At 39.6% G+C, this 22,106-nt stretch overlaps 1 protein-coding gene across 5 annotated transcripts; it reads left to right on the top strand.

Moving 5' to 3' along the window:
- The first annotated feature begins 628 nt into the window (after positions 1-628).
- On the top strand, positions 629-22,106 carry LRRC8B (leucine rich repeat containing 8 VRAC subunit B). Of its 5 annotated transcripts, none has more exons than XM_057402722.1 (5): positions 629-757; positions 15,410-15,461; positions 16,790-16,888; positions 17,575-19,736; positions 20,709-22,106. In XM_057402722.1, exons 4-5 carry the CDS (start codon positions 17,601-17,603, stop codon positions 20,979-20,981), a joined length of 2,409 nt encoding a protein of 802 aa, XP_057258705.1. In that variant the 5' UTR covers positions 629-757; positions 15,410-15,461; positions 16,790-16,888; positions 17,575-17,600; the 3' UTR covers positions 20,982-22,106. The 5 variants fall into 5 exon arrangements, with proteins under 5 accessions (XP_057258705.1, XP_057258703.1, XP_057258704.1 ...); XM_057402720.1 differs by lacking the exon at positions 629-757 and adding an exon at positions 843-1,303; XM_057402721.1 differs by lacking the exon at positions 629-757 and adding an exon at positions 1,349-1,427.

Below are 22,106 nucleotides of genomic sequence, written 5' to 3'. Positions count from 1 at the left end.
AGCACACACCTCTGTGTTGTGCAGAATTATATTGTAATGGCTTTTTTAAGTTGTACTTTATTCAGTGTACCGGCATACAGTTCATTGGTTTTGCAGAATCTGTGCTCTTTAAGTGAAAGGGGTTTTCTATAGCTGTGAAGGAAAAGATTTTGGTGTTTTATGGAGGAAAAGCAGTAGTTTGAACAGGCTCTTTTACTTGCTAAGCTGATGACTAGACAGACAGCAAACACTACAGCAGAGTGAGTGTAAGAAGTATAATTATATTATAAATAGGATTTTTAATAGATTCTTGCAATGGAGTTGCTAATAATGAAAATATGGCAGGAACATTCCTGGAGTAGATTGAGCTGTTTGTACGAGTAAGAGGAGGCAGACACAGCCCATTTGTCCCCGTTAATAGCAGGAATCTAGGTAGGGATCACAACTTCCCTTCGAGCTTTCATGCGTTTATCCAGCAGAGCCCTTCGGGCACCGGGAGGAGGGAACTTCACTCTCCGCGGAGAAAGGCAGTGAAATAGGAAAGTCAAATGGGTCTATGATTGGGGGTTTTAAGTCGTGTATATTTGTGAACTTTTAAAATTATTATTATTTTATTATCAGATTTCCCCTGGAACTGAAGAGCCGTAGAAGGGTCCTGCCGTGCAGAACACGGACTCGTGTCTGCCCCTGTCAGACAGCGGCGTGGACGTTGGATGTTCCTGGGCATTGCTGCAGGAGAGATGCAGGGACGCGGCAGGGGCGCCGGCTAATTCGTCAGGTAACACCGCGGTGGCATCCCTAGCATCCAGGCCGGACATCAGCGTCCCCGCCTGCTTCCCCTCCCCTCCCGCTGTCCGCACCTAGCCGAGGCCTCCGGTGCGCAGGCAACCGCGCGTCCCCCTCGCGGTTCAATAGCCTCGCTGCCAGCTGCGCCTTCCTCATGTGTACTTTGTAACCGCCGGCGGTAGCGGCTTTCTCACGCCTTCCACCTCCTCCCGCTTCCGAGCGGCTCACGTTTGGTTAGGTGCCGGTACCCTCGCCGGGGGGCTGTCAGTCTGACCAGGGGCACAGCAGAGGTGCCGGGCGGGCCCCTGTTGTCCGCCGCAGCGCCCGCCCCGCGGCCTGTCAGCGGTTTCGCCGGCAGCGGCCCATTGGCTGGCGCGGCCGGTAACGTGACGGCGGCGTCGGGGCGGGACCCGAGAAGTGCCGGTTGGAGCCGGTACCTCTCGCCGCGCTGCCGGCTCCCTCGCGGACGGAGCGAGCAAGCTAGTGGGCTGGTGACCGCACCGCGCTGGGCGGGAGGGCGGGCAAGCCGCGCGGCCAGGTAAGCCAGGGTCGGCCGCTGCGGACAGGTGCCCGCTCCCCGGCGGGAGCAGGGCTCTCCTGAGGGCAGAGCGCGGTTGGCCCTCACTGCCGCCGAGAGACCGTCCACCGGTTTTCCTGCCTCGGTAAGGGGCTGGGGTGCTCCCTCCGCCTGCGGGAGGGAAGGGAGGAAGGGGGGTGTCGGCCTGCGAGGCGCCCGGCGCTGTCCGCCCGTCCTGCCCGGCGAGCCTGCGCGGCGGCCGCCCCTTCACTCGGCGGCGCCCCGCAGCGGGGCCGCTCACCTGCCCGCCTCCCCGCGGGGCGTCGGAGCGAGCCCGTGCCTGCCCCGGGGCCTGGCGGCCGCCCCGCTCCGCTCCGCTCCCGCGCGGGTGGGGCTCTGCAAAAAACCGTTCTCTGATTTGCGTAACCGACATCTACACGTGTCCTCAAGTGACCCGGGGCGCTACAGGTCGCCTGGGGCTTCCTCCTTCTTCATCGCGCTCGGAGCGGCCGGGCGGCAGCTGCCACCCTTGACCCCCGGTGTGGCAGCGGTATCTGCCCTCGAGCAAAGGGCAGGTGGCTGCCAAGTCCCAACTTCTTTGAACGGGAAAGAAAGACTTAACCTCAGTGCTGAGGCCTGGCCGGACTGTGTGTCAAGTAAGAAGCATTCTCTTCTTTGTCCTTCTCCTTTCCTCTCTCTTGTCAATGCGCTTCTCTTCCCCAGCGAGACTGATTTTGCAGCAAGGGGTTTCTTGCATGGTGGCTTTTACTTGTATCCTAGCTGAGTTGTTTCAGTGAGGTAAGGCTTACTGTGTGCTGGTCTATTCTGTGGTGAGATTGAGGCTATTTCCTGGCATCAATTAAGAATTTGTCTGTGGTGAATACTGTGATTGACTGGTTCTGTAGGATTGATTAAAGTGGACTTCCCTAAAGCTTAATTTTATATGTAGATTGTCATTCATTGTCCTGATCAGGTAAAGTGTTTGAATTGGCACCTAGTGTGGTCACTTAAAACAATACCTTTGAGGTAGTGCTTGATTAAGTTAGGAGCTATGTGGTCACTTGCATTTTCAAGTATTTGACATGTCCTGCTGACACCCAGCTTTGTCTGTTTGCTGAAGTGATAAGGTAAGGCACCAATTATTTCCTTGTGTCTCAGAGTTCTTTTTCATGTACTTTCCTAGCAGAGAAGGCAACAATCACGGCTTACTGATCTATCTTGTGGGAGCTCTTAAACCCTCAAGAGGAGGGAAGGGAAAAAGCCTACATGGCTCAAGTATTGAAATGTCATAGTATATCAGTCATAGAATTTATTATGTGTTGTTTAAGTATATTTCCTGTGTTTTCCTCACTCTGTGTAGCTCAGCTGGCTGTGTAGGGAATAGAAAACTTACCCTGGGCAGTGTTTTTCTTCAGTATCTATGCTGCTGGGCAGGGCAAGGGATGTGAAATGGAGCAGAAAGGAGAATTACTGTAGTAGAGAACCAAGAATTGGGATAGGGAGCAAGCTTTCTTAAGGGTTTTCCCTAGTGTTTAGAGCATTCTGTGTAGCTAGATAACAGAATGTTGATCAGAGTTTACATTAGCATATTTTTACATTCTACTGAATTTTATATTAGTGTAGAGTAACTAAGCTTCAACTTTAGTAGCATTCATATGAAGTATTAACGTGCTTGTTCCTTGCACTCTTAGGAGGAGAGTGTTGCTGGTCTCACTCTTATTTTTTTCCTTTTTCCTTTTCAAGAAAATAGGATTCTTATGGGGAGAAAAAGAAAATTGCTGGGTTTTTTTTTCCTTACCAGTACAGCTGCTCTTTGAAGTTGATTTCAGCATTGTAAAATGAACTTGGTAGAGCAGTATGTCATTGGCAAAACAGTATTTTTATAGTGGATTTTTAGAGGGGGGTGAAGGAGGAAATCTTGGTTTGCTTTAGCTGCTACTGTGCCTGCTCTGCTGATGTGCTACAGGTTGCAAAAGAGACCATGGCCCTAGTAGTTTACTTCAGTTTACCATAACCTATTGCTAAAGCCACCAAGCTTTGCTCAGCCAGGATTAGAAATGGTTATTTCATGTGACTAAGGGGATAATGTGTGGTTTACGCTGATCTTTCTGGTGCCTATCTAAATGTTTCACATTGCTGTCTGTATTCTGTGCACTAACCTGTGGGCTCTGTTTATCTTTCCTGTAGGCATCCTCATAACAGCTATTCACAAATAGTACTATTATGCCAGCTGATCTTACACTCACTCTTTTTAAAGATAAGTTAGAAGTCTGTTCTGTGGTTATGAAGATAGTTGGTTCATATACCATGGGTAGCCATGTAGAAGGGTGAGAAATGTAAAGTGGAATTAATATTCTAATACTTAAATATGCTGGCATTTTGATGTTTAACTGGTATATACATTGGTTTCACAACATATAGCTATTATTAATTTGCTGATAATTAATAAACAACATGCTTTTATTCTTATCCGGTGACAAGCTATGGTATGACTTGTCTGATACATGTTTGTATCCTGTATGGATTGAGTTCAGCAGGACACATCACAGACTTGTAACTGTGCTTAGTGATAGCTGGTAATTGTAGCTGAGAGTCTGTGGCCTGTGTTTTATTAACCCTATCACTGCCATGTGGGCAGTCATACTCATTAATGCAGAAAGGTGGTTATGAGTCATGTGGTCTTAATTTGTTAATAACTAAACTTCTTATTTGGATGCAGTACCTTGTGTATACGTTCAAATTGGAGTTTTGCCAGACTTAGTAAGTGGGCTTCAGTTTATTGTAGTTATGCTTGGCTTTGGTCACTCTTTTCCCCAAGACTTGTAGTGTGCTATGAACTAGTTCTGAATTAAATTTCTAGCTGGTTGAAATCAAACTATAATTTAATATTGAACAGAAGTTTCATAATGCTTATGAATAGTTTCCCCAACTGTTTGACTGTTTGTATCAGTAAGTTTAAATCTATACTTTCTAGTGGTGTAATACCTTGGAAAGAAGGTAGATGATTCAGCCCTCAAGAAAGCTGTTGCAAATGAGCTTTGTGGTATCATGCTGGCACACCCTCCTCTGATTTAGACCCAAGAGAATTCTAGGGCTTTTCAACAATCGGAAGGAAATAATGGAGAAAACTCTAATGGAGTATCTTCAATTTGATTCTCAATGGTGCCATTCTGTTTCAAAATAGTCTTTGCACCCTGAATTTATTATGTGAGTGCATTTCCATCAAAAGTGCTTGATTTCTCAATATGTTCTGATACTGTAAGCTGGAATGCAATTCTTTATACTGAAATTGAGAATTTAGTTGATTGTGAGAAACTGAAAGGTTTAACAATGCTAGTAAGGCATCCAGTGATACCAATAAAGAATATGGCAGTAACAGAATCTGTTACTAATTGTTAGTAGTCTTAAGACATTGTAATAAACACTTTGTTTCTTTGGGGGATACGAGTTGTGGTTTTTGTTTAATATGGAATAAAAGTTTCAGTTCTGTGATACATCAGCTACTAAACTATGGTCATACAGTTACTGAGGCTTAATTAAAGTGGCATTGATTTTAAAGCTCTCGCTTAAAACCCCAGGAAATGTAACCCCTGATTTCCCTGACATCATTGCCTTAGCTCTCTAGGGAGAATATTGCTGTTTTATGAGTACTTAGTTGGATATTTATTGATACATTGGTTGTTGGGTATTTATTCATGTGTTTTCTGTTAGCTAAAGTTCGCCTGCATGCAAAGTTTGACTAGGCTTGAATTTAAGAACTGCAAATTTAGACTCTAATCCTAAACTATTTGTCCTTTAAACTAATTTTTCCATTTGAATGAAAGCAGAACCATGATGTGTATTTGTTGTGCAATCCAAAATATTTGAAGAACAGAGGACAAGTTGAAAAGTTTTAACACAAAACTGTTTCTAGGTTGTGCTTAAGTTATCAACAAGATAAACTCTCTCTTCCAACCCATGCCAATGGATGTGTGAAAATAATTATTACTTTGCAAGTGCCTTTGCAGTACAGGAGAACTGTTTTCCAAGTTCTTGTTTATTTTTATTAAACAGTTGTTTAAATACTGCCTTTGCAATGACGCTGATTCAAAGTCAGGAAAGCACCCAAACGTTGATGAATTGAAGTCAGATGGGATGTGTCAATACTCAAGTACTTTACTGAACTGGAGTTGTTGAAAGTAGTGTCTGCTTTGCTTCAAACTATTAGCAAGTTTCTTACAAATATGGGGCTGGAGTTTTTTTACTTCACAGTTCTTAACTGATTCAGGTGATGGTAAAACCCTTAACTCTTGTTTTTGAAGTTGTTAAACTTGGCTTCATACCAAGAAGTGTTTTTTCTTTTAGTATTGCTATTTGAAAAATCTTACCATTGTTAGGTTTCCTCAGACACCCCACTCAAAGCAAACTTTGTGCAGCAGAGGACCCTATTATGCAGCATACCTGGGCTTGATGGAAGTATAAAGCACAAACATAGTTGCTAAGTTCGTGTTTGCTCAGGAAGCAAAGCAGGATTACTATAGGCTTACTGTAGCATTCAGGTCTGATTGCTTGTGCAGGGTTCTGAAGCCTAGCATTGTTCTAGGAGATGCTTCTGATAAGCATGATGCTGCTCTTGTGATCTTATGCATCTGTGCAGCTCTCAAACTGTAGATACGTGTTTAGCCATTGATAAGTCATTTGTACCCATGCAGTTACACAGCATGTGCAATGCAAAAATGAAAGGACTAAAGGACATATTTATTAAGATATAAGATGTAGCTGGTTGCTTTATCAAGTTAACCAATATGTAATATGGAGTAATATGAACAGGAAGATACTTAAGAGATTGAGGTAATTGTGCAGACAGCATGCTCCCTGCCAGAGGGTTAGTAAACCTGATTCTATTTCCATTGCAGGTGAATTTGTATTTGACTGTGGAGTTTCACAAGTTTTTTGACTTTGGGGTGGGGAGATTACTAAAAAAGGTAACAAGATGGGTTTCGGGAGAGCCTTTATGCAAAAAGAGTACCCGAGCTTGAATCAGATGTAACTTGAAACTTACCTAGTGTCATTATTTTCTCTTGGATGTCTAGACCAAACACCTAGAATCTAGTGTTTCAACTTGTCAGGATGGCTTTCAAGAGTAACTATCCTCTTAAACAAGATAAAAAGCTGCTGCTTCTGAGAAGAGATATGAGCCACTGCTGAAAGTTGACTCAGCTTTCCAATGTCGGGACTAATAGAGTGGAATCAGATGTGTTTTGTATTACTGCCCTGATAATAGTTTTTTTCATAGATGCAGTTAAATTCTTGTCTGTGGAAGTAATAAGCCTGCCTTCTGGAAAGTTCTTCAAGAAACTTATGCAGCATCAGGAAAACCTAACGCCAAACCACTGTTTTTTGACTGTTTTTAAATCTTGTAGCTGCATTTGTGCATGGTAATAATTATCTTGCAGAGACAGAGCGTATTTGGTATATATTTTTGATTTGTGACCTCGGTTGAGATTTCTGTTCTCAACATCTGTTATCTCGATAGGGCACTCTTTGGTCGTGGTAGTCTATAAATACTGAAAACCCATCAGTTTCCTTTTTAGCCTGAATGTTGGGATTTTAACTTATTGTATTAGATTACGATTCATATTTTAGAAACATCAAAATGATTCCAGCTAGAACAAGGAGTATAAATACAAATGCGTGTATTTCTGAGAACAGGCAAAGGTGATAACTGTCTGCCCATTATGCAGAAAAGGAATAGTGTGTGTAGTACAATCCAGAATAGACTCTGATCATCTAGTAAGAAGTGGTATTACTCTATAATCTTGTCATTTAAATACTTTATGAAGAATAGAAGAACCGTTACCATGACTTTACAGTTGAGGAATTTGAGGTAGGGAGAAATAAAATCACTTGCATAGAGCTGTTCAGCTGTCAGAGATAAATATCCCTATTAACTGGGTTGGGTATTGTTATTGTGTTAGAAAGCAGTGTTTAGGCTATGAAAATAATGTAGAATGGAGGAAAAATAATTGGATTTGGGTACTGTGCTCCCTGGAAAACTATCAGGACTTCCTATGGGATGAAGAGTGTTCCCCCCTTCCATCTCTAACTGCAGTGCTGTTGAATTCCTTATAGGACCTTTATCTAGAAGGATCAAATTGGAATATTAACATGCTTTGGTTAATACATCAGTGTGTATGGTATGACATGAATTATGTTGATAGCCTAGTTATAGCAGCCTGATAGCCTTTGGACTACAGAATTGACCCAAATGCTTACCTGACTTAAGTAGGATTTATGGTCTACTCACTTTGTTCTGCAGCTCTCCCTGTGCTCCTTGAGAAATTAATTCAGAGGTAGTTCAGGTGTGTGGACATAGTCCAGGGCTTCTCTTTCTGAGATTTCCTTGTTTCTGATGAGGTTACAGGAGTTACCTTGGCCATTTATGACTTCATTGCAAAGCAGACTGAAAATAGAAGAGCATGTATGAGTAATTCCCTGCCTTTTCCTAAGGAAAGAGGGTCTTCTGTAAAATTTAAACTGCTTTATGCTGCTGGCTCTCTTGTACTACTACTGCTCTTGAAGACTGAATATAATAAGCTATATTATAACTGAAGAATCTGCTGGTAGAAAGATCTTGTAATATTAAAGTTGTGAATATTCTGCAGTGTTATCTTGCTCTGCTTTGCTTTCTGATATCCTGAGCATAGCAGTACAATGAATGGGGATCGTGACTGTCTGTCTGACTGCTGAAAGCTAAGGAGTTAAAAATTAATTTTCTGTTGTAGCATTTATCTTGGTATGCAAAATTAAATATATACCATTGAGGCTTCCTTTAGAGCAAACTGGAGGGATACGAGGGATACTGTTGATACCATTGTCTTATGGGTATGTATATATATTTCTCATCATGAGAAACTGAAGAATGTGGTTATGGGAATAAAAAGGAGATATAAGTGAGCTTGAAAATCTTACTTCGTGCAGTTGGGAGGTATCTGACTCTGTAAGCTATGTTAGCAGTGGGATGAAGGACTTGATGTACTCTCGTGTAAGATGATTTCTGGGAGAGCTGTAAGGTAACAGCATGCCACAGGTAGCAGACCCAGTCTAGACCTTTTAAGATTGCTTTTGGTCTAGTCATGTAGTCTTCCTTGCTTGGGGAAGAACAGGTGAAGAACCAAGGAGACTTTTTTCATACTTAATGCTCTGAATTTACTCTTGAGATTTCTTTGCAACTTGAAAGGGAAGACTACTAGTAGTATTGGGGGCGGGGGGGGGGGGATTGGTTAGTTGTTTTAAAGGAAAAACACAAATGGATTTGTAACTACTTGTTTCTTTAACTACACGTGAAGTTAATGATTGTAAGTTTGTTGGGTCTATGGTAGCTTGAGCAATTCTGGGGTGATATTAAGTACATTGCTGTGGATAATATAGTCTAGTATTTCAGTGCTCTCTCAATCCTATTTCACAAATCCATTAAAACTTCACTTAAAAAAAGTAGGTCTGTCTATGAGGAGGTAACTGATGTGTGCTTTGAACGTGCTTGGCTTCAGGTTCATTAGTAAGTCTCCTGTACTGCTTAGGTGCTGATTCTGTTTGTGTAGCTATGCCTCTTTTTTTAGACTTTATATGAACTGACTTACTTGCATTAAATGGTGTACTTCATTGTGGGCACCCTAAATGCATGGCACATTGTTGGCCATGCTTAAAATACAGCTCTTTGGGCTCTTAGAAATGTTAGAAGTAGTAGGAATGCATGTAATTCTCCTACTGAAGTTTTTTGTTTACTTGAAAGTGTTATGGGGCCAGAAAAAAGGGGGAAAGGAGGCTGATAGAAATAGTGCTTCACTTTAAATACTAACCTTTGTGTTGAAAATGGATGGAATGTGATCAGACTGTACAGTGCAATATAAAAGATATTTGGGACATGTTCTTTGATTTAGTGTTTTTGGGCCCCTTTTTTTACTTCAGGAGCATTTCAGAAGTGACCTTCTAGAAGACCATCTCTATGGTTTGTGTTCTGCATGAGAGGTGCTGGTCCATAATGATCTCGGTAAGAAAGGTCCTCAGACTGTCTACAGTGTAATTTAAAATGCTTTTTATTGGATTTGACATTATAAAGAGAATAGTGTAGATAATCATACATCCCTTTAGAAGCTGGGAACATGAGTTGTGTAGCATCAAATGAGCTTTTGATCCTTGTGCTGCACAACATGCAGGCCTTACTGGTGGGAAGGCTTTCTTATAAGCAAGCGAGTCTGCATCATTTCTACTGTCAACCAGGAAAGATGTTCACAGGAGGACTTCTTGCTCCACTTCTTGATAAAGACAAGGACATGCAGGTGGTGTTTGACTCATACCAAGTGGGAGCTGCCTGCAGACTTCTGTTACCAGATGGCTCTGCTTAGTCTCTGGCCAAGAGATCTGCCCAGCACAGGCCTGAGCCTGTTAACTTGACAGAGTTGATCACTAACACCTCAATGTGCTGTGTTCTTCCAGGCAGAACTAGTACAGTTAGTCATACTCTTCTCTCTCTTTCTTTTTTTTTCTTTTTTTTTTTTTTAAAAATTAAGAAAAATAAGCCTTATGGAACTCTTTACAGTTTGAGTTTGTTTTTTTTTAAATCTGTTAATGCGCTTTGCTGTGTTTCTTTAGGAATTGCCAAGCTTGTGATAGCAGAGCTATTTTTTAGTGGGTAATACCAATGTGGAGTTTTGGTGGTCATCTTGCATTCATATTTTCCTTTTTCAAGTGGAATATGTGAGATGCATAGCTGTTTGAAGACATGTAAATTAATGGAGCAAATGAAAAAATGTTCTAAAAACATGCTAGGGTTTTTAGTGAGAATAAAAATTAAATTAATGAAATTATTAGTTAAATATTAGAGAAACAAAATATTCTCTAAGTGAATTTACTTTTGGGATTCTTTGTATAACCAATACAAAGCACTCTCTTTAAAACGGGTGCTTGTTTTGGTATTTACTGGAATCAGTATTTTATATGCTAATACAGCTCTTAAATTTAACTTGATTATTTTAACTTCAAATATAATATATTTAAAGGACCCACAGTCTGGCAAGGGCCCTACAGCTTGCCTACAGGTTTATCCTTATGTGTCCTCAAGGAAAGAGGAGACCACAGCATTATAATACCTGTCTCTGTAGTTTGATTCTTTCCTCTGCCATATTTCTACCATTACCTGATACAGACTTCTATTTTTTTGTTTTTAATGCATCCTTGAGTTGAAAATCATGCTTGGGCACTAAAGCTGTGCAGACTATTGCTTGCTAGAAGTATGGAGTTTTGATTCCAAGTCTGAATTTGGTTTGGTTTGGTAGGGATCTTAGAAAGCACCAGAACTATAACTCAAGTGATATTTGCCCAGTAAGTAGACAGCTTGCTTTCAAAGAGATCAGTTGTGTTGATGCAATTAAGTGCAAGACAAAGCTGGGCTACCTTTTGTTTTACTTCAGGGTTTGGTTTTTATCATTAGATTGCTTCCTTCTTTAACTGTGAAACTTACTTGTTCGGAAACTTAGGTTTGTATGAACTTACCCCTTTTTCTTCATCTTGTTTTTCAGTGGTTTGAGGTGGTTTGGTTTTGTTCTGTGAAGTGCTTGACTCCCTGTCTATTTGGTCTCAAACTTGGGTTTAAACTGAATATTTTTCTTGCTAGTGCAGGCCTTCACAGGAGCATAGATTGTGACCTCTTTTAGCTAGAACACCATCCTTAGCACCTTAAACTTAACTTGAGAAGGCTGAAGAAAGTACTTTTACCAGCCTGTGTATGTCTGAATATGAATTAGTATTTAAAATTGCTCTCCAGGCTGTCCTAATATGAAATAAAAAGTACATTTACCATACCTTTAAATACATGTCTTGTAATACAAGTTTATTACAGAGTTTAACCCTTAAAATGGTTGACTTGGTATCTCCCTCCCATCCACTTATTGAGAATGAGGTTCAAGTAACTTCATGTACTTGGGCAGACCTTGCTGATGTGATTCAATATTATATGACGTATGGGTTTGTAATTCCAACTGCCTGTGCAACTGGAATGTTTGAAGATGATCTATCGCCCTAGTGAGTGTTTGACCAGTGACATACATTACTAGCAATGTTTAATTCTTTATTGGCCTTCCTTTAATAGAGAAAAGGCTTAATACTTGCATATTGATGGCTTTTAATGAGAAGTTAACTCAATATCCTCAGGGAAGATAGTGGTCCCTTCTGGATGTGGCAGGTATGGGACAGAAATGTATAACATAGCATATTTAATCCTGCACAGTCTGATGGCAAGAGAAGGTCTTTTGCTTCTGAAGCAAATCAAATTGGAGTAAAGCTTATTTTCAATTTAGATTAGACTGCAAGATTAAGTATTTCTCTTGCATTAAGTGTACCAGAGAAAGGAACTAATAGAATAAAGATGGGTATTCTGAGTTTAGATGAAGCTGCCTTCAAGAAGTCTTTTCCACCTACTCTGAGGCCTTCTCTGTTGAACCTAGGAATGTTCAAGCTTTTGGGTAGCTGAGGAAACTAAAACACGCTTGCCATGTTGTACTCTTTTTCTCAGCTTGCTGTAGGTACAGTAGTGGTAGAGCTGAGTAGTAGTTGCTTAATTTTGCAAGACTAGCAGAGTACCCCATATACAGTAAGTGTAAGTAAAGCCTAATTTATTTAATTTTAAGCTAAAAATGTTTACAAATGTTTTCCTAGAAATTATTGGGCTCTAAAGTTTTATGCAAGCAGACCTCTCCAGAGAGCAAGGGCTGCTTCTTGAACAGCATGAAAACTTTGCTATTACTATTCCACATCTTATGTTCAGGGGGACTGGCTTGAGAGCAAGTGTTTAAGGCAGGCAAGGCCTCCAGTTAATCCAGACACTAGTGGTTGAGATTGTCTCTAGTTGTAATTATGGCCTTTGGTTGTTTGAAGGGTTGATATGGAAAATGTGTAACAATGCTAGTGGTCTTGAACATACTGTGCTGAGGAATATGCTAGTTACTGTAAAGTATGGGAATGTCTTTGTGTTTATTCTAAATACAAAAGGATAATCACTTACACGTTTCAGTTATCTCCTGTGACCTTCAGAAGGAACTGAAAAAGAAGCTTTCTCTAATCTTGTTTGTGTGTTGTTCTGTATTCAGTGGAATACAGAGCCAAAAATACAATCTCTGTCAAAAAGATCCTACCGCTGAATCTGCATGTGCATACAAGTAGTCAAGGTGCACATTCTGAAAGACCATATATCAAAGTAGTGCTTGAATTGAGTAGTCTATTATTTGTCAATAGGAAGCTTAAAAAAAGGAGATGCAGTCATCTGAACACATCTGTTAAGAGTATGTATGAAGTTATCATTCTTCATGAAGTCAGACCTGCCCCTGAACTCTTGCAGTAAGTGGCTTTTTGTCGTTTAGGGGACATGTGAAAAAGGAAATGGTAATATGCTGATAGAAGGGGAAGTTTTAGCCAGGAAAGATGTGTGTTGGGTGATGAATGTGTGGGGAAGTAAAGCTTGTTACTTTTTTTTCCTTTGGGAATATTCATTAGTGTTTATTTGCAAGTGGAGATTCAGGCTGTGCATGAGAAGACCATAAGCAGGTATTAGAAATCCCATAGGAGACTCTCAAAATGGTCCATGGAGTAAAATTGGTTGCCTGTCTAGTTTATTATTGAATTTCATTTTGCATCCTAAATTTTGGAAGAAAAAGGGATACATCTAAACTAGCTAGAAGCTAAGTAGGTACTGAAGTTTAGGAATCACTTTTGGTAGGAAGTTGTTAAAACAGACATTTACTTGGGATGTCAGCATTTCTTACCTCAATTGAGAAGCTGCTGGAATGACACCGCTGGAATAACACCACTGGAATACCTGTCAAGGTATGCTTTAGTTGTATAAGTCTATTTTGATTTACCTAATGTATCAGAAACACCAACTGAATACTCAATCAACAAAACCAGCATAGCCTTAAAAATAAACCAAAGTTTCTTGTCAGGTGTTGGCTTTCTGCAGCCCATTATTCTTTGGAGAGGAGAAGTAAAACATTTCCCTTGCTTCAGAGCCATCCCTAACTAAATGTGCTTAAAATTACAGAAGCAGTGACTAAATGACAGAGTAATGTGATGTTAAGTAACCTTTTGATGCCTGACGACAGTGAGGTGCACTGTCTGATGCTTATAGATAATGTTTTTTCAAAATGGTAGCCTTTCATTCATATTCTGGATAGGTTTCTATTGATCAGATTCATCAGTCTTGAAGCAACTAAAAATTGCCTAGATATTAGTGGTCTGTATTATCTTACTTTTCTGGCCTGCATCCGGGTACTGGTCTGGGTTAACTCTCCTGAAGTCATCACTTAGCCTGGGGCTATAATGTCTGCCTCTCATCTTCTAAGAAAGATTGCCAATTGAATTAGGCCACTTTGAAAAGCTTTTATGGCTTTGATATGGGTTGAAAGCTGCTGCAGATGAAATTTCTCATACCCATTACAGTTGAGCATTATTCTGTTTGATTAGTCACCCTTGGCATACAGATAGGATTTGAAAGTAAACTGTCTTTAGCAAATTTATCATTAATAATTCACATTTTTATTATTCTTGTATGTACTGTGGATGTCTCTGATACTTCATATACACAGAATTGTAATGAATACACATATACTTCATTGGAAGGTTTCAAAAAGGAGTCATTCATTAGCAAGACCAGAGTTCACGTATTTAAACACTTAATACTGTGATACTTTCTACTAGAAAGTATCTAAAACTGCAGCAAGAATGTAGCTGGACTTTTCTGACGGGAACTAACAACTTTCCAGTTCAAGTCAGGGAGGTGAGAAAGCAAGCGTTTGATAGAAACAGACCTTACAGTCTCTAAAAGCTCTCAGCCTCTGTAAAAACAAACCACTTCTTTGTTTGAGTATTATGGCATTGCTTGAAGAAGGTGTATTGGGTTGTACATGCTCTCAAGTATACAAATAGGTCTTTAATAGAATTGGCTTAAGTTCTGTTTTCTGTTTTCTTTCTGCGAGTTTTAGAGAAAATACTTCATCAAACAGTGTTAACCGCTTTCTTGTACTCTGAATTCTGTACCTCATACTCGTACCTCATACTCTGTACCTCATAAGCTTCTTTTGCTTAGTCCCCAAAATAAGCCTGTTACCAGGAGAATGATTTTCTTTGTGTAAAAGTGGATATGTGCATTACTGTTACCTGTAACTTTCTCTAATATGTACTTGGTTACAGAAAATATATTCTTACAATGTTAGTATCTTCCCAAATCCCTGCTGAGGTTTACTTGTTTATCAGGAAAAGAATTGCTCCCATCCTCATGCTAATTACACCTTTCACACTCATTTAAACTCTCAGCCACTTCAGTGATCATTTTGACTTCTCAAATATGTTTTTCTTTGCTAAAAATAATGTTCTTTATATCTTTTGATCTCTGAATCATTCAACATACTTGTTTCTCAGCCTGTTCTTGGTAATTCAAGAGGGTCTCAAATCTTTTCATTTTTGTAACAAAGTTGGAGTGAGAAGAGTTGACTGGGTTTAATTCTAGGCGGGAAATTAAAAAAATGCTTTTGTTTTTTCTGTCTGTATTCAAATCAAGCATGTTTGGCTTCAGTCAAGACATGATCCAGACACTGTTTGCAGAATGAATGCCTTAGTTTGGGTGTGTTTAGTAAGTTATTGTGCTTTTACATCTATGAATTTATATTCAAACCCCAAAGAATTATACTGAAAGAATTCATTTTAAGGTAATTACAGGTTTCGCAACTTGAGCTGAAGTGATTTAAGAAATTGTTATTTCTTAGCTATGGTTAGAGCATCTCAGTTGTAGGGTTAGTAACTTCATGTAAGTGCAAAAACTGTTGGTCTTAAGTAGCTTTTAGTGCTTAGAAATGGGACAATGACAAGGGCCAGTACTTTATTTCAGGAAAAGCAATTTTCAGCTGGTGAACAAGTGATTGATTTGATGGGATAGAGCTTAAATTATTCTACCTAGTTCTTGTGAATCTAGTTAGATTTTTTTTCTCGTCAAATGTTGGATCTTTAAAACACTGCTGTGGGAAGGAGTAATGAACCATTGTTTTAATAAATCATTGGAGTCCATATATTTAATGATCTGATGACAATTTCTTTTCTCTCTAGAAGTACACTGTAACCATCCTGTCCTTCAGCTGCTTTCCCTTGAGTGGGCCTGGTAAGTTTCTATATTCTATTTAAAGTAGTCTTATCAATGCAAGAAGGGTTAACTTATTTTCAGCCATTCTTCTCCCTTCGAATGTAAATATGGAGTAAGAATAAGGCTTTGCCTCAGTTCAGCTGTTGTTTGTCTTTTTATAAGAGCTACCCAGTTCTGTTTGGAATTGAAATGTCTAGTATCTATCTGTTATTAACAAAAGCCAACTTGTGCCCAGGTAGCCAAAAAAGCCAGTAGCAACCTGGCTTGTACCAGAAATAGTGTGGTCAGCAGAACCAGGGAAATGATTGTCCCCTTGTACTGAGAACTGGTGAGGCCACACCTGCAATCCTGTGTTCAGTTCTGAGCCTCTCATTACAAGAGAGACAGATGTGCTGGAGTGTGTCCAGCAAAGCTGGTGGAGGGTCTAGAGAACAAGTCCTGTGAGGAAGGGCCGGGTGGGCTGGGGTTTAGCCTGGAGAAGAGGAGGCAGAGAGAAAACCTTACCATTCTCTAGAACTACCCAAAAAGAGGTTGTAGCGAGGTGTAAGTCTCTTCTCCCAGGTAACAAAGGATAGGAGAAGAGGAAGTGGCCTCAAATTGCTCCAGGGAAGGTTTCGATTGGATATTAGGAAAAATTTCTCTCCAAAAAGGTTGTTGAGCATTGGAACATCCAGACCAGTGAAGTGGTTGAGTCACCATCCCTAGAGGTGTTCAAAAGATGTGTAGATGTGGCACTCATGAACATAGTTTAGTGGTGGACTTGGCAGTGCAGTATTAACAGTGGGATTCAATCTTAAAGGTAATTTCTAACCTAAATGATTCTGTGATTAAGATAAACACAGAACATCCCCATTCCTTTGTATCTGTACTGCTTAACAAAATTTCTAGGATGTTTTCTCCAAAGCTGTGGTATTGCCATTGACACTGGATGGTTTCTTGATTTGTTTCAGGGCCTCTGTTTTTGAGAATCTTGGCTTTCTGCCAAACCTTGGTATATCAAAATTACGACTGACTTCTATTTCATGAAGTACTGCATGTTGCAAATCTTATTTTCAATAGTTATTTGGCAGGAAAAAAAGGGATTACTTCCCAGTTGAAACAGGACTTGCTGTAAGCAGTTTGCTGGGTTTCATGTTGATGTGACTGTACAAAGCTTTGACATCTCATTCTATGTGTTCACGTCTTGAGTATGTTTTGTTCCATTTCGTTCAGCTGTAGCAGTGCCGAGCTTTGCTACATCCTGATGTATGCAACAAGGCAGCCGTTCTAATGAAAGCTGAAATGTTTGCCCTTTATTTAGGTGAAGCAATTAAAAGTGAAGTATATTGAATGTTTTCTCTATCCAGAATGAAGACAAATGTAAAGATGGCATGTCCAAGGAATTTTAAAAGGTGTAGACCTCCTGACTGAGCACTTCTAAGTATTTATTCTCTTTAATTAGTAAAGTAAGTATGAATAAAACCTATGCTGCTGGGGATTAGGTGTGTCATTTATATATATATATATGGCAATATTGGAAAATAACAGGTTGGGTTAGCTTCACTTCAATTCTGTCAGTATGCTTAATGCTCTTGATGAGAGAAGATGGGAATTATACGTAAGACTGTATAAAGCAAAACTGGTTTTGTGGGAATTTTTGTTTTTTCTTCTTTAATTGAGTAACATGGTTTAATGTAGTAGAAAATTCTAAATTACAAGAGCCATCATGTTAATATATTGATTTGATTTTTTGGGATTCTTCTTAAAAAGAAATAGCTTTTGCTATATGTTTAGGATGCTGCTGAAGGGCTGCTGATAGTGTGCCAGACACTTCCTTAACTTACACCTGCTTGTGTTTCTGAAGAGCACCCAAATGTTTGGTCAGAATACATTTTCTCCTGATCTCTGATGCTATGTTCACTCTGCGTTTAAACTTTTGCATTCCAAGTAACTTTCTTAAAATAAATAAGGTGATGGCTAGAGTTAGGTGCCAGCAGTTCTTGGATCCTTTTGCTATGCTCTGGATGCTAGGGCAAATGTTACCCATTTCAAACTGGGGAAACGGGAATAAGCTTCAAGTGTTTAATGGTGACAAAAATTGGCTTTATCAATTCTCTAAGAATGTCTTTTCTTTCTTTTTTTTCTCTACCAGCTGCTGTTCTCTCACAGGTGAAAGTCATGATCACGCTAACAGAACTCAAATACTTGGCAGATGCCCAGTCATCCTACCACATACTAAAACCATGGTGGGATGTCTTCTGGTATTACCTCACCATGATAATGCTGCTAGTTGCTGTACTCGCTGGGGCTCTCCAGCTTACTCAAACCAGAGTATTGTGTTGTCTTCCTTGCAAGCTAGAATTTGACAATCATTGTGCCGTGCCTTGGGATTTAGTTAAAGCCAACCTTAACATGTCAGCTAGCTCTACAGCACAGATAATCATCCCTCTTAAAATCCAGAACGATCTCCATCGGCAGCAGTATTCCTATATTGATGCAGTATGTTATGAGAGAGAGCTTCACTGGTTTGCCAAGTTTTTTCCATACCTAGTGCTTCTGCATACCTTTATTTTTGCAGCTTGCAGTAATTTCTGGCTTTACTACCCTAGTACAAGTTCCAGGCTTGAGCATTTTGTAGCCATTCTTCAGAAGTGTTTTGATTCTCCATGGACAACGCGTGCCCTCTCAGAAACAGTTGCTGAGCAGTCTGTGAGGAAGTTGCCAATAGCCAAATCAAAAGCAGCGATTTCACCGCCTGGGAGTTCAGTAGATATAGGGGCCAGCAGGCAGTCCCTGCCATATTCCCAACCTGGCTTGGAACCAACGGGAAGAGAAAATTCCTCAAGTGTTCTTGACAAAAAAGAAGGGGAACAAGCTAAAGCTATATTTGAAAAAGTGAAGAAATTCAGAGTACACGTTGAAGAGAAGGATGTCATATATACAGTGTATATGAAACAGATTATAGTGAAAGTCATTGTATTTGTAATAATAGTAATTTATGTCCCCTACTATTTATCATTTATTACACTTGAAATTGATTGTGTAGTCAACGTTCAGGCCTTCACAGGGTACAAAAGGTATCAGTGTGTTTATTCACTAGCAGAGATTTTTAAAGTTTTGGCTTCATTTTATGTTGTTTTAGTGATCTTCTATGGCTTAACTTGTACTTACAGTTTGTGGTGGATGTTGAGAAGTTCACTTAAGCAATACTCTTTTGAAAAACTGAGAGAGAAAAGTAATTATAGTGATATACCTGATGTCAAGAATGACTTTGCATTCATTCTCCACTTGGCAGATCAGTATGATCCTCTTTATTCCCAACGATTCTCAATATTCCTGTCTGATTTGAGTGAAAACAAACTGAAACAGATCAATCTTAACAATGAATGGTCAGTGGAAAAACTGAAAAATAAACTAGTAAGAAATTCCCAAGACAAGATTGAACTCCACCTTTTCATGTTAAATGGTCTTCCAGACAGCGTCTTTGAACTGGCAGAAATTGAAGTCCTAAGCCTGGAACTTATTCCTGAAGCCAAACTTCCTTCAGCTGTGACCCAGCTAGTCAATCTCAAAGAACTTAATGTTTATCACTCGTCACTAACTATGGATTATCCAGCAGTCAGTTTTTTAGAAGAGAATCTGAAAACATTGCGCCTCAAATCTAGTGAGATGGGAAGAATTCCATTTTGGGTCTTTCATCTAAAAAACCTGCAAGAATTGTGCTTAACAGGATATTTCATGCTAGATCATCACAATTCCATATATAATGAAAGCTTTCAGGGGCTAAAAAATCTGAGATCTATTCACTTAAAAAACAACCTTTCCCGTATACCTCAAGTGGTTACAGATCTTCTGCCTTCTTTACAGCACTTGTCTATCAACAATGAGGGGAACAAACTGATAGTGCTAAATAACTTGAAGAAGCTGCTCAACCTGAGAACCTTAGAATTAATCTGCTGTGACTTAGAGCGCATTCCCCATTCCATTTTTACCCTCAACAATCTGCATGAAATTGACTTAAAAGAAAATAATCTCAGAACAGTGGAAGAAATAATTAGTTTTCAACACCTTAAGAACCTTTCTTGCCTAAAGTTGTGGCACAACAGTATTTCCTATGTCCCAGTGCAGATTGGTGCATTATCAAACCTGGAACAATTGTATCTAAATTATAATAATATTAAAAATGTTCCATTGCAGCTCTTTCTTTGTAAAAAATTACACTCTTTGGATCTTAGCTATAATAAGCTAACCTCCATCCCTGAAGAAATTGGTTATCTGACCAATCTGCAGTACTTGGCATTGACAAAAAACCATGTAAGTAGAACTTTGAATTACTACTTCAATCAGGTACTGACTTAACCTACCATATTTTTTCTGGAGCAGCCTCTGCTTCAAAATGCTTTTGCAATGTTCATGATTAAAGTAAACCCAGTAAAGCTGGAAAAAGGGGTGGTGCTTGTTCAATCAATATAACTTTGGTGTCATCAAAGCTTGTATAATACTAAATACTACCCTGGTCTGTCGCAGCTTAAGGGCTCTGATCCAGAGATAGATTTCTGTAGTCATCCTAACCTGCACTATCTTTCCCTGCGGCTGTCTATCGTATGTAGTATTTTAATGGAAGTGAACAGTGTTCAATTGTTATTATCAAATGTCAAGCTGAAAGCTGTAGTGCATCAACAGCTAGCTGTCTGGGAAGAGGGAAATCCTTATAGCTGTAACCTCATTAGCAGTCCTGAGCAGTCTGGCTCATTAGTATCGGGTCCAGGCTTGTGACTGAGGGCTTCTTTTGAGGTTTGTAATTGGTTTTTCACTGGTGAGGTTGGTTTTGGATGGACTGGAGTTACTACTGTGTTGTGCAGATTGTGCAGGTGGTACAGGTTTCACAACACAGGAGCTCCTAATGTCTTTTCACAATCTGTATTTTTTCTTCATTAACTGATTCTTAGGAGATAGTCTATTTCTCCCCTGCCACCTGTGCATGCACGTGTTTTGTATGCACTTCTGCATATGCACTCATGTATATGCTTCCCCTGCCATGCTTATGTCTTCTGCCAAGAGCTTAGCATCTTAATGAAACAGGTATATAAAACCATCCTAGTGTTCTCAAGCAATTTATCCCATAATGGTAGAAACATTACAACCTTCCCATTCCTTATCCTTCCATAAACTAAGAGGGCTGGGGTTCTTTTACCCTAAAATATAACTGGGAAATGTTAAAACATGCAGCTGCATGTACGCTAGCAACTTCTAATGTGTATTTTTGTTGTTGTTTTCTTTTTCTAGATTGAAATGCTGCCCGATGGATTATTTCAGTGCAAAAAGCTGCAGTTTCTTCTCCTGGGAAATAACAGTCTGATGAATTTGTCCCCTTGTGTGGGTCAGCTACTGAATCTTGTTCAATTAGAGCTCATTGGAAACTATCTTGAATCACTTCCTGCTGAACTGGAAGAATGTCAGTTCTTAAAGAGGAATAGTCTCATTGTAGAAGAGCGGTTGTTAAAAACACTTCCACCCCGTGTAAGAGAGCGTTTGCAGGCAACTTCAGATAAGTGCTGAGTTTAAACTGGAACTCTGCATCATTGCAGTCTGTAAGCCTGTGTATCTAAAGGGCTCCATAGGTGAAGTGAGAGAGAACAGTTTACAAATCAGTCTTAAACTTAAATTCATTGAACTGAGTTGATTGTATTGGAAAAGAGAAGTTTACTTAGATTCAGAAAAAAAATGCAGCCTTTAAAAGGTAATCATATGTTTGAAAAATCTGAAATATGAATTGTTGGTTGGCTTCTACTGGTTGAAATAACTAAATGTTGATGATGATATTGAAATGGAGGAGTTGATTGCCTGCCTATAGTGAGGGTGTATATACTTTTTTCCTATGGGAATTCTTTTCTGTTGATAGTGATAATTTTAAATAGCTTCATCTTCTGCCACGTGAGGTCTAAGAACTGTCTGGAACTAGTTTCTGAATGTGAACTCTTCGCTAACTTAGAATATGTTAAATTAAGAATTTAAACTATTTGAGCAGTTCAATTGCATGGGTCATATTGAAAGTAACTTTTCAACATACCTTAATTTTAAAAGCTTTTGACAAGTACTGAGCATAAATTCTATAATTATGGAAGTTGCCATTTGAATCGTGTTATTAAAACCAGTTGGACAAAAACATCTGAACACAGTTTCAGTATTTTGTCTTAAAAGTAGTAAATACAAATTGAATTTTTGCCTAGAAATTGGGAAGAATCAGAAGAATCTGCAACAACTGTTGTGCATATGTATGAGACAGCAAATCTTATGGTACTGATCTTCATAGGTAATGATGGCAAATAAAACACAATCTAGTTGCAGGGTTGTCTTCTGTATGTTGTGAGCATCGCAGGTGTTAGTGTAGTGTATGTGCTGTTTAACATGTTTTATAACTTCTCATTACTGACTGCCTCAGTCCTCCATACCCAGTTACTGTGTTCTGGTGTCTGGGGAGAGGATGAATAAAGTTTATGTTAGTGACAGACACAGTTAAGCTAGACAGTCATGCAGCTTACACTTGGGAGGGGAAACCAGGAAGCATTATAAACTTCGCCTCTTCTAGGGATATAGTTCCATAGATCATAGTGATGGAATGAGCTCTTATGCCATCCTTAATACTTGCAAAACTGGATGGAAATAAAATGGTTCCTGACTTCA

This window comes from Pezoporus wallicus, unplaced genomic scaffold (genome assembly GCF_028554395.1).
Source record: "Pezoporus wallicus isolate ANWC-B61680 ecotype Strahan unplaced genomic scaffold, APGP_CSIRO_Pwel_v1 contig_8333, whole genome shotgun sequence".
In the NCBI taxonomy this organism is placed as follows: Eukaryota; Metazoa; Chordata; class Aves; order Psittaciformes; family Psittacidae; genus Pezoporus; species Pezoporus wallicus.
This window is presented reverse-complemented; position numbering and strand designations above follow the sequence as displayed.